Genomic DNA, 15,493 nt, shown 5'->3' on the forward strand with positions numbered 1-15,493 from the left:
GCTCTGTTGCGGACCGGAAGTCACTGCAGAGGGTGGTGAAAACTGCCCAACACATCACCGGCTCCTCACTCCCCACCATTGCGGCTGTCCAAAGCAAGAGATGTCTGCGGACTCGGAGAGCGCGCAGCATTGTCAAGGAAAGCTCCCACCCCAGCCACAGACTGTTTGGCCTCCTCCCCTCTGGGAGGCGCTACAGGGTCCTCCTTTCCCGGACCAGCAGGTTCAGGAACAGCTTCATCCCTGCAGCTGACACTTTTTTTTGCACTTCTGGTTAGATGCTAAACTGCATTTCGTTGTATATGTACGTGCAATGACAATAAAGTTGAATCTAATCTAACAGTCCACAAACATCCACTGCCACCATCATCTGCCCCCTCGATCATGGTCCACCACCACTATCAGATGCCAAAACAATATAGGATCCACCATTATTATCACGATCAGCCAGGGAGATATATGATGATATTATAATAGACTTGCCCATGGACCTTAAAACAAAGCGGTAACAGCCTGAATGACATCAAATCATGGATGAACCTAAACTTCCTCAAATAAATCGAAAATAGGACTGAGGTTAATGTGTTTGGACATCCTGAACTGCTGGATGTGGGCACAATTGGCCCTCCAGCTCCTATACATCACTATATAAGAGCTATATATTGAATATATCCATATCCACTCCTCTGTGGAGAGTCTTGGGGCTCATTTTGAAAGGGTTTTTTAATTCGACATGCAAATTTGCTGCGTTGTTCGGTGTAGTTTCTTTCAGGTGAGACTTATAGCCACGGTAAAAGCCTATCTCCCACAAAAAGATCTAGAGAGGGTGATCCATGCCTTCATAACCTCTCGTCTTGACGACTGCAATTCTATGTATTTGTGGCTGTCTTCTTGTTGTACCTTATACCAGAGAAGCACTTTGGTCAACTAAGTTGTTTTAAATGTGCTATATCAATGAAATTGACATTGACAAGATGTGAAAACCAAGGAGGAGCCCTGATTCCTCTGTGAGCATCTGTAACCTTCCCCCATTATAGTAGCTGGGAGAGAGATATCAGAAAGAGGCATGTGAGGGAAGAGGAGGATTTCATATCTTTTTCATATTAAGTTTTATGAAGCACCTCTTTGTATTAATTCTGGCATGTCTTCTTTTTCTCATGCTGTCTTGTGAAACGCCTCTTTGTATAAGTCCTGGCTTTTTCACCTTCGCAGCCAGTTGTTCCATCCTGAGCACCCGTGCTTGTTGTGTATCTCTGCAGAGATTACTATTATAAAGACTCAATGGCAACTCCAGTCTGATTTCATTATTTCAAATCTCAAGATGAATTTCCATCACAATTTTGGCGTCACGAACAGGATCCCTTGAAAGATCGTCTGGACCCGAGAAGTCTTCGGTGGCTGATCACCCAGGAGAGAAAATCTTCTGCCTCTACCTCCAACACTGAAGAGAAGAGAGGACCGAAAAAAGTGGGGTTCTGGACCTTCTTCACAGGGATCCAGAGACCTCTCTTTGGTCATCTTAAATCTGGTGAGATGTTGAAATTCTGATTTTCACGACTGTTTAGATGATTTCTCAAATACGAAATCAAACATAAGAAATAATACATTTAAAGGGTTTTATTTGGAACAGGTGTATTAGTCATTCTCTCTGGATTACTGTGGATTATTAATGTTAATCTGACCCATCTTGTGGCAATCATCCTAGTTGAAGGCATTTTTCCTGTTTTGCCGGAGAAAGAAACAAGGATTCGTGGAGACGTCCACGTCTTAAATTAGAGTGTTGTGAAAATAGTTGATGAGTCCTTTTTCACACAGCTAATTAATAAGGTTATGAAAATTGTTGATAAACCAATTTCATAGACCAGATAGGATGGGTAACAAGGGAAGTCAAGGACCCCAAAGCCCAGAGGGTCCTATTGTGGACTCTGTGGTTGCAAGGCACGGATGGGATAGTGTGACATTTCTTCCAGTATGGTCCAGAGACTTTGCTTTTCCTCATAACGGGTCATTCAGTGTCGACATTAAATTTTTTTACTTTTAAGAGAGAAACTCCTCGAGAAAGAGGAAGAATCAAAAAAAAAAAAAAAGGGCAACAAAAAATAACATAAATAAAGAGTGTAGGGACAGAAAACGATAATTTAAAGGTCGTTTTCTGTCTAAGGTTGACAAGAAGGAAAGTGATAATGTTGGAAAGAATGTTGAAAAGTAATCATATAGATCTCTGTATTCTCCTTTTGAAAGGGTGTGGCAGTCCTCTTCTCAACGCCTGCCTTCTCCTCACCAACGACAAAACCCTCCTCCACATGATGCAGAGACCAGACTCCACCAATCAACGCTCAGGCCCATCTCAGACGCCACCCACCGCTCTCCCAGTCTATGGAGACGGGGCAGCGGGAGGACTGAATCATGACGCCACCTCTTCCTCATCCTTAGGCCCCACTGACTTTGCAAAGATGTGTCCGCACTGTGGGGGAGATCTCTGTCTGACTCCACCAGACTGGGATGATGCGGGTAATGCAACATACGTCAACGCTCTCAACACACTCCTCAACGCCCTGAGGACCGCCTTCCCCAATAAAAGTGACATGTCCAAAATAACGGGGTGCAAACAACAACCAGACGAAATCGTAGGAGATTTCCTCACAAGTCTGACTGTCCTGTTTAATCAACACAGCGTTATGATGCAGGCTGTGTCCACCCTGTCAAGGCTAAGCAGACAAGATAGCACTGATAGCAGAGCCATCTTCACTGAACCAGGAAGAGGGGGGCGTGGCCGTGGGAGAAGCTTCTCTCGACGACCCAAAATTCCCAAAGATGAGTGTTTCATCTGCAGAGGAAAAGGACACTGGGCAACGAAATGCCCCCAACGGCGAAGGGACGGGGAGACAAGAACTTTCACTGCCGACTGAACTTTGCAGAAAGTGAGGGGGGGGCAGACGGGGAGGAGACGTCCAGCCTACCCACCGAGGATCAGAGAAGGGAAGGGAAACACACACACAGAAGCTCCAGCACACACACAAATACATGCCACTGCAAAGAAGTATCAGCTTGCATTACTAACCGCACACACACACACACACACACACACACACCAGATTACACACAACTTTGTGGTTCTTATGTTAAGTACAATAGTAATGCCTTTAAGAAAATGCCTTAACTCCAAGTTAACGGTCACAAACTTAATGTAATGGTCGACTCTGGTGCAGGTTATTCTGTGGTTAGGATGTCAGATTTGCCCACATCTCCTGAGCTGAATGGTCGCTTTATATTCTTTCAAATGCGCCGCTCAGTTAGACAAACATCCCATAAGGTTTGAACATGATTTTCTGTTGTCTACCTGTTGGCCAGTTAATCTATTAGGAAGAGATTTGATGATTGTGTTAGGCCTCAATTTAGTATCCTCCCCTGATGGAGTGACGGTTACACACAATTCTTCTTCACCCACCTTCACAATGTCACAGACCACACATGAGCAGCTGTTTGCATATCAGTTGCAACTTCCTATAAATGCCTCCACTGATCTGCTCTCCACGTCACACTCTCTTATCACCCTTTTTTCTGATGTTATGCACACGGATTCATTGCACTGCACTTCACATGTGACAGACACATGCTCATTTGTTGTGACTGAAAATCACCTTCATTCTTATGCGATGTTGACTCTGATGTTTCTCCTCTACTTTCAGATCTGCCTGAAACATTGTAGGTAAAGGACAAATCTGATGTGGGCCTCATCAGAAACTGTGATCCAGTCAAAATCACTCCAAAATCTGATTATAGACCATGTGTGGTGACTATTCAAAAAACAAAACTTGTCACCTGATGGTGGTTTGGGATGGTTCTTAACTCGATTCCAGAGTGAATAAAAAAGAAAGGTTGCGAAGGTTATGATGTCTTTGGGTGAGGTTCCCGTTTATTTCAACAAAAAGAATAAGGCAAGTTGACAAACAAAAAGCTTCTATTGATTCTCTGGCTGTCGTGTAAAAACTGTGTCTCTCCCACCACCACTCAACTCAAACTAATCAGCTCTCCTGATCTCTAACAGCTGGGGCAGATTCTGGGGTAAAAGAAAGGAACAGAAACAATACTGCACCCTTGTGGAAAAGTAAATACCTACACAACATAAAAAATGGCTCCTACACACCGGCCCCATAATTGTGTTGGTGTGCACTACAATTATATAAACATATTTCAAAAAGGAGCCAAAAAGAGTGTGTGTGTGTGCAAATCTTCTTCTTCTTTCAGAAGTCGGTGTCCATAAATCAAATCTTCTTTCTTTCATAAGTCAATCCATAAATCAGTCTTTAATAACAATCTTTATGTCTCCAATAGCATGCAGAGCTTGGTGACAGGCCTCTCCAGAAAGCCTGTCTTGGTCTTCAGCTGAACTGACCGGACAACACCTCTCCTGTCTGGAAAGGTTTTGGTCACTTTACCCATCAGCCATGAACTTCTTGGAGCAGAAGGGTCCATGATAACAACAATGTCGTCCACAGAAAAATTCCTTCGTGGCTTTGTCCACTTTTGTCTTTCTTGGAGCAGTGGAAGATACTCCCTTACCCACCGCTTCCAAAATAAATCTGACAGATACTGTACCTGTCTCCATCTTCGTTTGATGTATATATCACTATCATCAAAAAGTCCAGGAGGAAGAAGGGGTTTGGCCTTCAACAGAAGAATGTGGTTGGGTGTTAGTGTTTCCAGGTCATTAGGGTCATCGGATAGTTTGGTTATTGGGCGACTGTTGAGAATGGCTTCAATTTCACAAAGAATAGTGCAAAAGCTCTCATCATCCATGGTTTGCTGTTTGACAATGGAATACAGCACCTTTCTTATGAGGCGAATGATCCGCTCCCATGTTCCGCCGTAGTGAGATCCAGCAGGAGGGTTGAATGTCCATGCTATTCCTCTTTTTGCCAAAGCACTTTGAATTTTGTTGTGATCCAGGGCTCTAAGAGCTTCCCTTAGCTCTCTTTCAGCTCCAACAAAATTGGTGCCGTTGTCTGACCTGAGGTTGGAGATTTGCCCACGTCGACACATGAACCGTCGGATGGCATTTATGCATGAATCTGTTGTCAGTGAGTGGGCTGCTTCAAGGTGTACTGCCCGGCTGGTCATGCATGTGAAGATTACGCCATACCTTTTGACCATGCTGCGACCTCTTTTGATGTCAATAGGGCCGAAATAATCCACGCCTGTATTAGTAAACGGTGGCAAGTCTGGCAGGAGTCTTTCAGCTGGAAGGTCAGACATTTTCTGTTCTCCAACTCTCCCTTGAAGACGACGACAGGTAACACAATCAGCAATGATTTTCCTGCAGGCTGAGTTTGCATTTGTTATCCAGTAGGTTTTTCGAAGTGTAGATATCATATGATTACGTCCAGCGTGACCCACTTGCTTGTGAATATGTTGTAAGATAAGTTTGGATATGTATTGATCTTTAGACAGAATTATTGGATGTTTTACTGTTTCAGGCATGGATGCTTTTCTCAGGCGGCCTCCTACTCTCAACAGCCCATCTTGGAGTGTGGGATCCAACCTGTAGATGTCACTGTTGGTTGGCACAGATGATGCTCCTTTCTCCAAGAGGGAGATTTCCCTGTGAAATCTTTGCTGTTGGCAGAGGCGTGCAATTTCCAGTTCTGCATTATGTAAGTCATCCCGTGTCAATGGTTGAACATTTATCTTTGCTTTGTGTTGATGTCCTTTGTTGCATGTTTTACCTTTTTTCCTTAGCTGTTGAAGTAGGTCTTTAAACTTCAAAAACCAGGCGACTGAAGTTTTGAGTTTTTCCCAGTCTGAAAAATAGGTTAGAAGCTTGTTCATAGTATTGGATGCATCATCAACAACACAAGCATTAACTGTGAGGTCTTGTTTGACCTCGGGGTCATCCAAGCTGACGGCAGGTTTGTTTACCTCCTGTTTTGGCCAGGTCCTTTCCTCAGTCAGCAGAAACTCTGGTCCTTTGAGCCAACGTTCACATTTCAGAAAATCATCAGCTGACAGTCCTCTTGAAGCCTCATCAGCGGGGTTCTGTTTAGAGCCTATGTACCTCCACTGGGCCACCTCTGTAGCTTCTCTTATGACAGCCACTCTGTTCGCTACAAATGTGTGGAATCTCTTTGTTTCACTTGAAATGTAATTAAGCACCGTCGTGCTGTCGGTCCAGAACACTGACTGGTCCAATTCCAGTTGAAGCTCCTTTGTAATCATCTTGTCTAGTCTGACAGCTAATACAGCAGCTGTGAGTTCAAGCCTTGGTATTGTGGTTTGTTTCATGGGGGCGACTCTGGACTTTCCAACCATGAAAGCAATGTTAACTTCATCAGAGATGCCTTTCAATCTCAGATAAGAAACAGCGCCGTATCCACACTCACTAGCATCTGAGAAGTGATGCAGCTGTGCATTGCTTACCTTTCCAAAGTTCTTCGGCTTGATACACCGTTCCACCTTTAACAGTGACAATTTATGCAGATTTGTCAGCCACTGTGTCCACTTCTGCAGAAAGGTTTGTGGTATTGTGTCATCCCAACCAATTTTTCTTTTGCACAGCTCTTGTAGCATCAGCTTAGGAGGCAGTGTGAATGGTGACAAGAAACCAAGAGGGTCATAGATAGAATTAACCACTGACAAGATTCCACGGCGGGTACATGGACGATTTTCCCGTGCAATCTTGAACATGAACATGTCTGTTTCTGCACACCAGTGCAATCCAAGAGCTCTTTCAACAGGTAAGTTGTCTTTATCCAAATTGAGCTCTTTGGTTGCTTTGGAACGATTTTCTTCAGGGATGCTGGCAAGAACTGCTCGACTGTTGCTCATCCACTTTGAGAGCCGAAAGCCTCCTTTGGCACATGCAGCAGTGAGATCTTGTACCATTTGCAAAGCTTCCTCTTCTGAAGACACAGACTTTAAACAATCGTCCACGTAAAAATTTTGTTTGATGGTCTGTAACACTTTGTCACTGTAATGAGCCGTGTTGTCATCAGCAACTCTCTTTAACGCATAATTGGCGCAGCTCGGTGATGAAGTTGCTCCAAATATATGAACTTTCATTCTGAAGTCCACCAACGGTTGCATTACATTTCCATTATGCCACCACAAAAATCGGAGAAAATCAACATGTTTCTGAGAAACTTGGACTTGGTGAAACATAGCTTGAACATCAGTCATGATGGCAACTGCTTCTTGCCTAAATCTCAGAAGAACACCAAAGAGGGAATTTGTGAGGTCAGGACCTTGTAACAGCTGGCTGTTCAAAGATGTGCCTTTGAAACTTGCTCCACAGTCGAATACAACTCTCAGGGTTTTCTTCTTGGGATGATACACCCCATGATGTGGTATGTACCAGATTTTACCTTCAGTTCCGTTCAGTTGCTGTTGAGGCACCTGCTCCGCATAGCCACTTTTAATAACATCATTAAGGAAGTGCACATACTCCTGATGATACTCTTTGTTCCTCTGAAACTTTCTTTTCAAACTCATGACTCGTTGTTCAGCAATGCATCGATTGTTTGGCATTATGACATCATCATCCTTAAAAGGTAAATCAACACAATAATGGTTGTTTTCAAGACGAATTGTTTTTTCCATAATGGGGTGAAACCTCATATCTTCTCTTGACATTAAAGTGTCATCACATGACCTTTCATTGAAGTCTTGGTTGTATTGTGTGATTAACAACTGTTCCACTTTATCAATGGAGATCCTATTGACAGTGACAGTAGGGCAGCCATTCTTCCCTGTATCACTTCCACTTCCTTTAAGTGGGCCGTTCACCACCCACCCCAATAGGGTCCGAACAGCATAGGGTCCATCATTACAGCTGTTAATGATTTCCCAAGGCTCCAAAAGCTTTGAGGCATTTGTGCCAATCAACAAATCCACTCCAACTTCAAGCTCGGGAACTTTAATCTTTCGCAGGTAAGGCCATCTTCTGAGATCCTTTTCTGTCGCAATATTGTTTCTTGTAACTGGCATGGTTTGTTGAGTGTAAACCTCAGGTAGGTCTAGAAACCTGTTGTCATCATAACCAGCTACTTCCAGTCCAGTCAGAACATGAGTCTTTACAGTGTGTGCTTGTCCCATAGTTCGCAGGAAGATGTGTGTTTGGATACTGTCCATGTTCAGCTGTCTCATCAGGCGTTCTGTACAAAAGGTAGCTGAGCTTCCTGGATCAAGGAAAGCGTAAGTGGTCAAAATTTTGTTTCCATTCTTAACCTTTACTTGTACAGGTACAATTGAGAGAACACATTTCTGTGTACCGGCCCCAGTGTGAGCACAGGTCTGCTGAGGGACAACAGTGTTGTTTGACTGTTCAAATGTTCTGAATTTAGCTGGATTGTGAAGCATTGTAGGATGTCTGAAGTTACATACATCACATGTTAGACGTTTTTTGCAGCTCTTGCTGATATGACCTGGTTTTAGACAACCAAAACAAACACCACTTTGCCTTAAAAGATCAAGTTTCTCACGATGCACTTTGTTCTTAAGATGTACACAATCTTCTATTGCGTGATCCTCTTTACATATGCAACATGATGTAGTCTTGCTTTTTGATAAAGAAAAGGCATGGTAGAGCGGTGCAGACCTTATACCTGCTGAAGTGTTTACAGCTGCCACAGTTGCTGGATTTTTATTCCTGGGTGGAAATCTTGGGGGAGCTTTTCCTTTAAGTGTAGCAGTTTGTGTGTCTTGTAGGTTACCAAAAACAGGATCAGAGAGAATTTTGATCTGATGTTCCAGAAAGTTGACCAAATCAGAGAACAAAACTCTACTTCCTCGTCTCTCCTGTAGGTCACAAACAGCTGCTCTCCATCTTTCTTTTAATTTGTAGGGCAGTTTCATCACAAGCCGTTTCAGGTTTGATGGTACATTCATTTCTGCCATATATTGTAGACTTTCCATCATGTTGCAACATCCTCTCAAGAACAACATGTATGTTTGAAGAGCGGCAACATCTTCAGCTTTTATTGGTGGCCAACTTAAAGCTTTTTCCATGTAAGCTGCCCCAATCTTCATTTCATTGCCGAAGTGTTCCTTTAACAAATACTTGGCTCTGTGATAGCCTTGATCATTTGGCATGTGATAGCAGCTTCTGACCAGTTCTCTAGGCTGCCCCCTGGTGTGCTGTTCTAGGTAGTACAAGCAGTCCTGGAGATTATTGACTTTTCTTTCAACCCCCTGCTCAAAGGCCATGATAAAAGATCCATACTGTAGAGGGTCACCATCAAATATGGGTATTGCTCGAGGTGGAAGAGATGCTGAGTGTTGTTGTTGAACCAGCTGAGCAGTGATTTCTGTTTGTCGCTGCATAATGTTGCCAATGTCCTGTATTTTATTTTCATTTGTGTTAATTTGTGGTGTGGTACAAACATTGCTTGACCTGTGACCTTGCAGTGAATTGAAGACAGTTGTATGGCCTCCTGGTGGTCTTTGTAGGGATTGCATGGGTTGTATTGAAGTGAGGGTTTCCCATGGTTGTGTTTGGGCAGATTTTCTTTCCTTAGGGCGTGCATCATGCCGGTGTGAGGGTGGTTGCTGTGAGGGTGGTTGTTGCACTGGTTCTGACTTTGACCTTTGTGACATTTCCATTTTTGATTTTGTGGCTTTATTGAAATATGAGTCCATTCCATCGGATGGTGTAGAACCACTTCCCACCACACTGCTTTCCAGTATGGCTATTTTAGCTGTAGCAGCAGCTAGTTGGGTTTCCATTTCCAGTTGTTCCTTTTGTCTTTTCAATCTTTCCTCTTGAGCCTCCAGTGCATGTTTCCTCTCCAGAGCAGCCATGTGTTGGATTAGTGCTGCCTTTTCAGCTTTTGCTCGTAAGCATGCAGAGCTTGTGATGGAAGATTTAGACGAAGATTTAGACTTAGATGAGACCCGTGTTTTTCCAAGGGGGGAAACATTTGAAATACTATCATTGGGTTGAATCTCATCCTCCTGAAGTACAGACTCTTTGTCACAATGTGTTTGAGCATCCTTCAACCATTTATACACATCACACATGAACTTTTCATTTGCTTTAAATTTCTGTTCAAACCATGTTTGCTGCCTTTTCCATTCTTCTTCAGGCAGTGGCATTTCCATCAATGCATCATGAGTTTCAGCAGCAGCATCACACAGTTTATTAAACTCCTTTATAAGATTTTCAACATTGCTCAAAGAATCAGTTGTTATTTTGACAGATAACAGATCATCGATCTGCAACTTGATTTTGGATGCTTGATTCAAGGTTAACTTCCGGTTCTTTTGTAGGTTTTCGATTAGTAATGAAACACCTTTTGCAGTTAATTTTCTCTCTCTTTTTGCAACATCACTTTTTACAGCACGTTCTTCAAGTTTTGCAACATCACTGTTTGCAGTTGCAACATCACTTTTTGCAACACGCTCCTCAAGAATAACATTTTCAACATCAGCATTTTTCTCCATTTCCACACTGTCAATATGTCAACATGTGACGTCAGCAGACAATAGCAGTCATTCACAGGTGATGATCATTTTCCTCCATTTTCCAATTAGCTTTCCATTTTCATTACCTTTTCCATTCATCAACATTCATGACATCCAGTTCCAAAATCCAATGCATCAACACAGTCCAGTTCCATTAAATCACTCAAACAGGCTCAGTTTCTTTGTTCGTGCAGTTTTATTGTCTGCTGTTTCCTTTACCTTTCTCATCTGGCTCTGTCTGGTGAAGAGGGGGAAGGGGTTGCAAGCTCCATGGCCTCCTCTTGATCCACACAGCAGCCTCTTTCCATCCAAGGCAAAGCTCCTTACTTGTCCTCCATCCAGGGCAAACAGTTTTTACTTGTGTGGTGACTATTCAAAAAACAAAACTTGTCACCTGATGGTGGTTTGGGATGGTTCTTAACTCGATTCCAGAGTGAATAAAAAAGAAAGGTTGCGAAGGTTATGATGTCTTTGGGTGAGGTTCCCGTTTATTTCAACAAAAAGAATAAGGCAAGTTGACAAACAAAAAGCTTCTATTGATTCTCTGGCTGTCGTGTAAAAACTGTGTCTCTCCCACCACCACTCAACTCAAACTAATCAGCTCTCCTGATCTCTAACAGCTGGGGCAGATTCTGGGGTAAAAGAAAGGAACAGAAACAATACTGCACCCTTGTGGAAAAGTAAATACCTACACAACATAAAAAATGGCTCCTACACCATGTAAACAACAATATCCACTCAGACAAGAAGCAGTGGAGGGTATACGTCCTGTTTCTGAATCTTTTTTGCAGGCTGGTGTAAATGTCCCCTTCCCTGATGCACCGGTCCACACTCCACTGTTCCCAGTTAAGAAGATCAGAGACAAAAGCCTCAGAGGCTCACTAATTCGTGTTATCCATGATCTCCTTAATTATTGTTTTTCCAATTATTTTGTCGAGACACCCTCCTAGAAAAGCTTCTGATGATCTAACAAACTCCTCTTTACCTACAGTGTCCTCTCAGACCCGTCCAGCACATGCAAATTTACTAGACACGAGAAAAGTGATTCAGGTCCCCTTGATCTGTAACCTATTCCACATCACTACTTACCTGGACACTGACAGCACAGATGATTCTGATGACGATACTCAAATTTAGTTTTATTTTACTCTTTTTATTTTTCATTTTCATTTTCATTTTTATGTTATTTTCTCCCTCCAGCTTGCTTATGTGTTTCTTAGTGATTTCACTAGACAAAAAACAGCTACTGCAATTATCCTTTCAACTTCATATTTTCTGATGCCTTAATTTAAATCTCTGAATTTTTAAGGTTGATGTGTTACTTTATGAAGTTTGTACATACTTAATAATATATACATACCACTTCTGTCCGTCCTGGGTGAGGAATCCCTCACATGTGGCTCTCTCTCTAAGGTTTCTACTTATTTTTCACCCTGTGAAAAGGGTTTTTTGAGTAGTTTTCTTCCTTACGCTTTATGAGGGTTAAGGGCAGAAGATGTCACACCATGTTAAAGGCCTATGATATTTTCCACCTTAGATATACTTTATGTTAACATTTAACGTTTTATTACATTTTAATATGAGTTACTTTTGCCAATCAATACAGTGTGTTACATTTTGATAATGGTTAATGAGAAAATGATTTTGTTTGACCTGGTTTCCTTCCATATTTTTTTTTCATTTTGGACGCTTGCTCCATTACAGGGAAAGAACTTTTTTTTTGTTTCCTTTCCACAAAAACAGCAGTGGCTACCTATTGTGGCCTCATCGCCAGTGATTCTGTATGTATGCAAGGTACCAGGGTTGCAGACTCGTCGATTTTTCTTCTATGATTTGATGTTTGTTATTGATAATGATTATGATGTTTCTTGATTATTTTCTTTAGTGATCATATTTTTATTGATGATCAAATGGGGGAGTGTGAGGGAAAATTCAACAGACCAGGTGTCTCACTACTGTGGCCTTGGCAAACTGGGAGTTTGCTACAGCGGACGGACACAGCAGATGAGCACTGAGGAGGATTTCATATCTTTTTCATATTAAGTTTTATGAAGCACCTCTTTGTATTAATTCTGGCATGTCTTCTTTTTCTCATGCTGTCTTGTGAAACGCCTCTTTGTATAAGTCCTGGCTTTTTCACCTTCGCAGCCAGTTGTTCCATCCTGAGCACCCGTGCTTGTTGTGTATCTCTGCAGAGATTACTATTATAAAGACTCAATGGCAACTCCAGTCTGATTTCATTATTTCAAATCTCAAGATGAATTTCCATCACAGGCAGCTATAGAGACCATGAATGTCAGGTATAGTGAAGACTAATATATGGGAATTTAACCATCAATCATATTGTTGCGTCACACAACTCACCCAGTTCAGCTGCATGTTTCCTGAGGTAAGGTCCTGTCAGTCGTCTAAATAAACTAATAACTTTTTATTTTCCAGGTCTTTTGGATGAACACAATGTGCTTGAACGAGAAAACAAAATTCTTATTATATTTAATGGTGTGTGTTCAAAGCTATAGAGCTAAAGTAAGTGAAAGGATCTATTGGCAGAAATTGAAAATAAAATAATCCTACCGATGTTTTCACTACTCTGTTTCATCTAAAATGTACAAATTGTGGTCTTTACCCTAGAATGAGCCATTTATTTTTCAAAACTTTATATGAACATAGGGAACGGGTTTGGTCGGGGAGCGAGCTGAGAGGGGAGCTCAGCTGCAATATGCAGCTTTACCACGAGATGTCCCCAAATTCTACACACTGAATCTTTAAATGTGCATCTTACTGAATCAGGAATTGGACATGGATAGCTTGTCCTTAATATTTAACTCATTACTTTTCTCTTCAGGACAGTCTGACAGGTCTTGACCATGACCTGACAGACATATTCAGCCAGAAGTGACCACACTGAAAGACATGTTGCTCTAATGTTTAATGTGTATTTTTCCTTTGATGCAGAAAAACAGAGGTGGAGGTTTTCAGGTTGTTTGTCTGCCCCATTTTAGTGAACACATGTCAAATTCTGTGCCGGGAAAAATACTTAAACAACATATTAGATTGCTCACACTCAGAAGGCTGGTTACAGAACTCAGGTGATCCAAGAGCTGAAACTCAAAACAGAGACACAGGAGCTGGACTGAACAGAACCAAAGTGAAGAGACGACCTGACACAGACAGAATAACTGAACCCAGGTGAAACGCATGAGGTCAGGTGCACACAATCACAAGATTGAAGTGACCAACAATGACAAATGGGGGATTAGGAAGTGAAGGTCACAATAAAACAGGAAATGGCACAACATGGACGTAACTTAACTGAGGAGAGGGACACACAAGGAAGGGGGAGATTAAAATACAGAGGACACATCCAAAAACATGAATATACAAAAACAAATTCCAAACACAAGATCATAACTGAAATGAAAAGTCCAAAAAGTGACTGCTATAGAGAGCACTATAATGAGCTCATCGGAAAAGAACAAAAAAGCTTTCAGACACTATTCATCGCATTTTTCCAGCATAAAAAGATGTAAAACAATGACGTGGAGAATCCCAAAGTAATTTTAAGTGTTTATTTAGCAGTTTTATTGTAAAAAAATGTTGGATGATCATCTTTAAATCTGGAAATGATCTTGCTTCCCGTGATGCACCGCTCTGCTTCTATTTACATTAGAACGACAGGTCGGGCTGTTCCTGCTGCCCTCGCTACTCTCGTCTCTTCACCACGGATGCAATGCATGATGGTATATATTGTTTGGTTAGTGACCATTGGTTGTACACTACTTTTCATGATGCATTGTGGGAAACAATGAGTCAATTACATATGGTACCAAAAAATGTGTAAACATTTGGACGCTACTAAAAAATGGTGAACACAGCATATAGTGCACTATAGTGAACAGATTAGATTTCAGTGGTCAAAGGTTGACCTCATATGAGTCCAGAAAAAAAAATGCATGCAGAAATAAACTGCACAAGTTGAAAGTTTATTTCTGAGTTGCTTGTTTTTGTGAATTGTCTGAAAGGCCGATCAAACTTTCTTTTGGGCAACATTCAAAAAAGACATTCAAGTACTTCTTCACAAAGCTAGTACCACTGTAAACCTGTGTTTTCTTTCTCTCCTCGTTCTTGAAGTGAAGCTGCAGGACTCCTCTGGACCTGAATGACCCTGCTGTGAAAGCAGACATTCTGAAATCAGCAAGTTTCCAAAATCCACCCTGAAACACATTCATAGACCCAGGACAGATGTAATACAGAGTTTGATGACATCAAATAACCATGAGGGAGATGAATGAATACAAAGAACTGCTGCCAGAGACGATTTGCAATGCAAAGCAGCCATAACACTGGAAAGAAGAGTTTACATGTTGACTCCTCTGAATTATTTGAATAATTCTTCCAGGCATTGCTGCTGTAGAGCTGTTATTTTTGGTTGAGATCAGGAAACACACAACATGCTGGGGCTGAGTTGGTGCTCGGGCCTAGAAGGACTGGATCTGAGACATGTGGTGCAGATTGTGTCTCCATGAACACGTCCATGTTGTAAAGATGAACACTGGATACCTGAAGGCAGGCTTCAATATCCAGTGGGGTTACAGCCTGAGGATATGGAATTGGGTAATGAGTCAATTTAATTTGTTCAGCAGCAAATCATAAAATACATTATCTCAAGGCCCTTTACATAATAAAGTTGAGACCTTGTAAAATTATAGAGAAACCCAACAGTTTCCACAACGAGCAGCACTGACGACTGTGGAGAGAAAAAAATGGATGGAATTAGAGGTGATCACAACATTAATAAATAAACATTTCAAACATCCCTGTCACAGAGGTATCATTAGATCCACGGTGTGAGCAAGACAAACAGACATTCATTCACTCACCAGCTGCACAGGGGTGGAGGCAGAGACCAGTCTGGTTCAGATACGATCAGAACTATCTGCATAGTGAGATACCTCCAGAGGTAAATGAGAACAATGTTGTTGTTTGCATCTTTGCCTTTTTGCATAAAGAGTTCCACAGAACACTGACTATTAACAGT

The 15,493-nt window shown here is 41.9% G+C and overlaps 1 protein-coding gene and 1 long non-coding RNA gene across 2 annotated transcripts; both read right to left on the reverse strand.

The window, feature by feature from the left end:
* Positions 1-4,317: 4,317 nt before the first annotated feature.
* On the reverse strand, positions 4,318-7,574 carry LOC128430640 (uncharacterized). Its single transcript, XM_053416746.1, has one exon. The coding sequence runs from the start codon at positions 7,519-7,521 to the stop codon at positions 4,318-4,320; it is 3,204 nt and encodes a 1,067-aa protein (XP_053272721.1). The 5' UTR covers positions 7,522-7,574.
* Positions 7,575-14,866: 7,292 nt separating this feature from the next.
* On the reverse strand, positions 14,867-15,493 carry LOC128430514 (uncharacterized). The gene is made up of 3 exons (XR_008334030.1): positions 15,336-15,493; positions 15,150-15,202; positions 14,867-15,051 (listed from the first exon to the last, which is right to left on the reverse strand). It is a non-coding gene; the product is annotated as an uncharacterized LOC128430514 (long non-coding RNA).

The sequence above is a fragment of the Pleuronectes platessa genome, chromosome 23, assembly GCF_947347685.1.
Source record: "Pleuronectes platessa chromosome 23, fPlePla1.1, whole genome shotgun sequence".
NCBI classification, from domain to species: Eukaryota; Metazoa; Chordata; class Actinopteri; order Pleuronectiformes; family Pleuronectidae; genus Pleuronectes; species Pleuronectes platessa.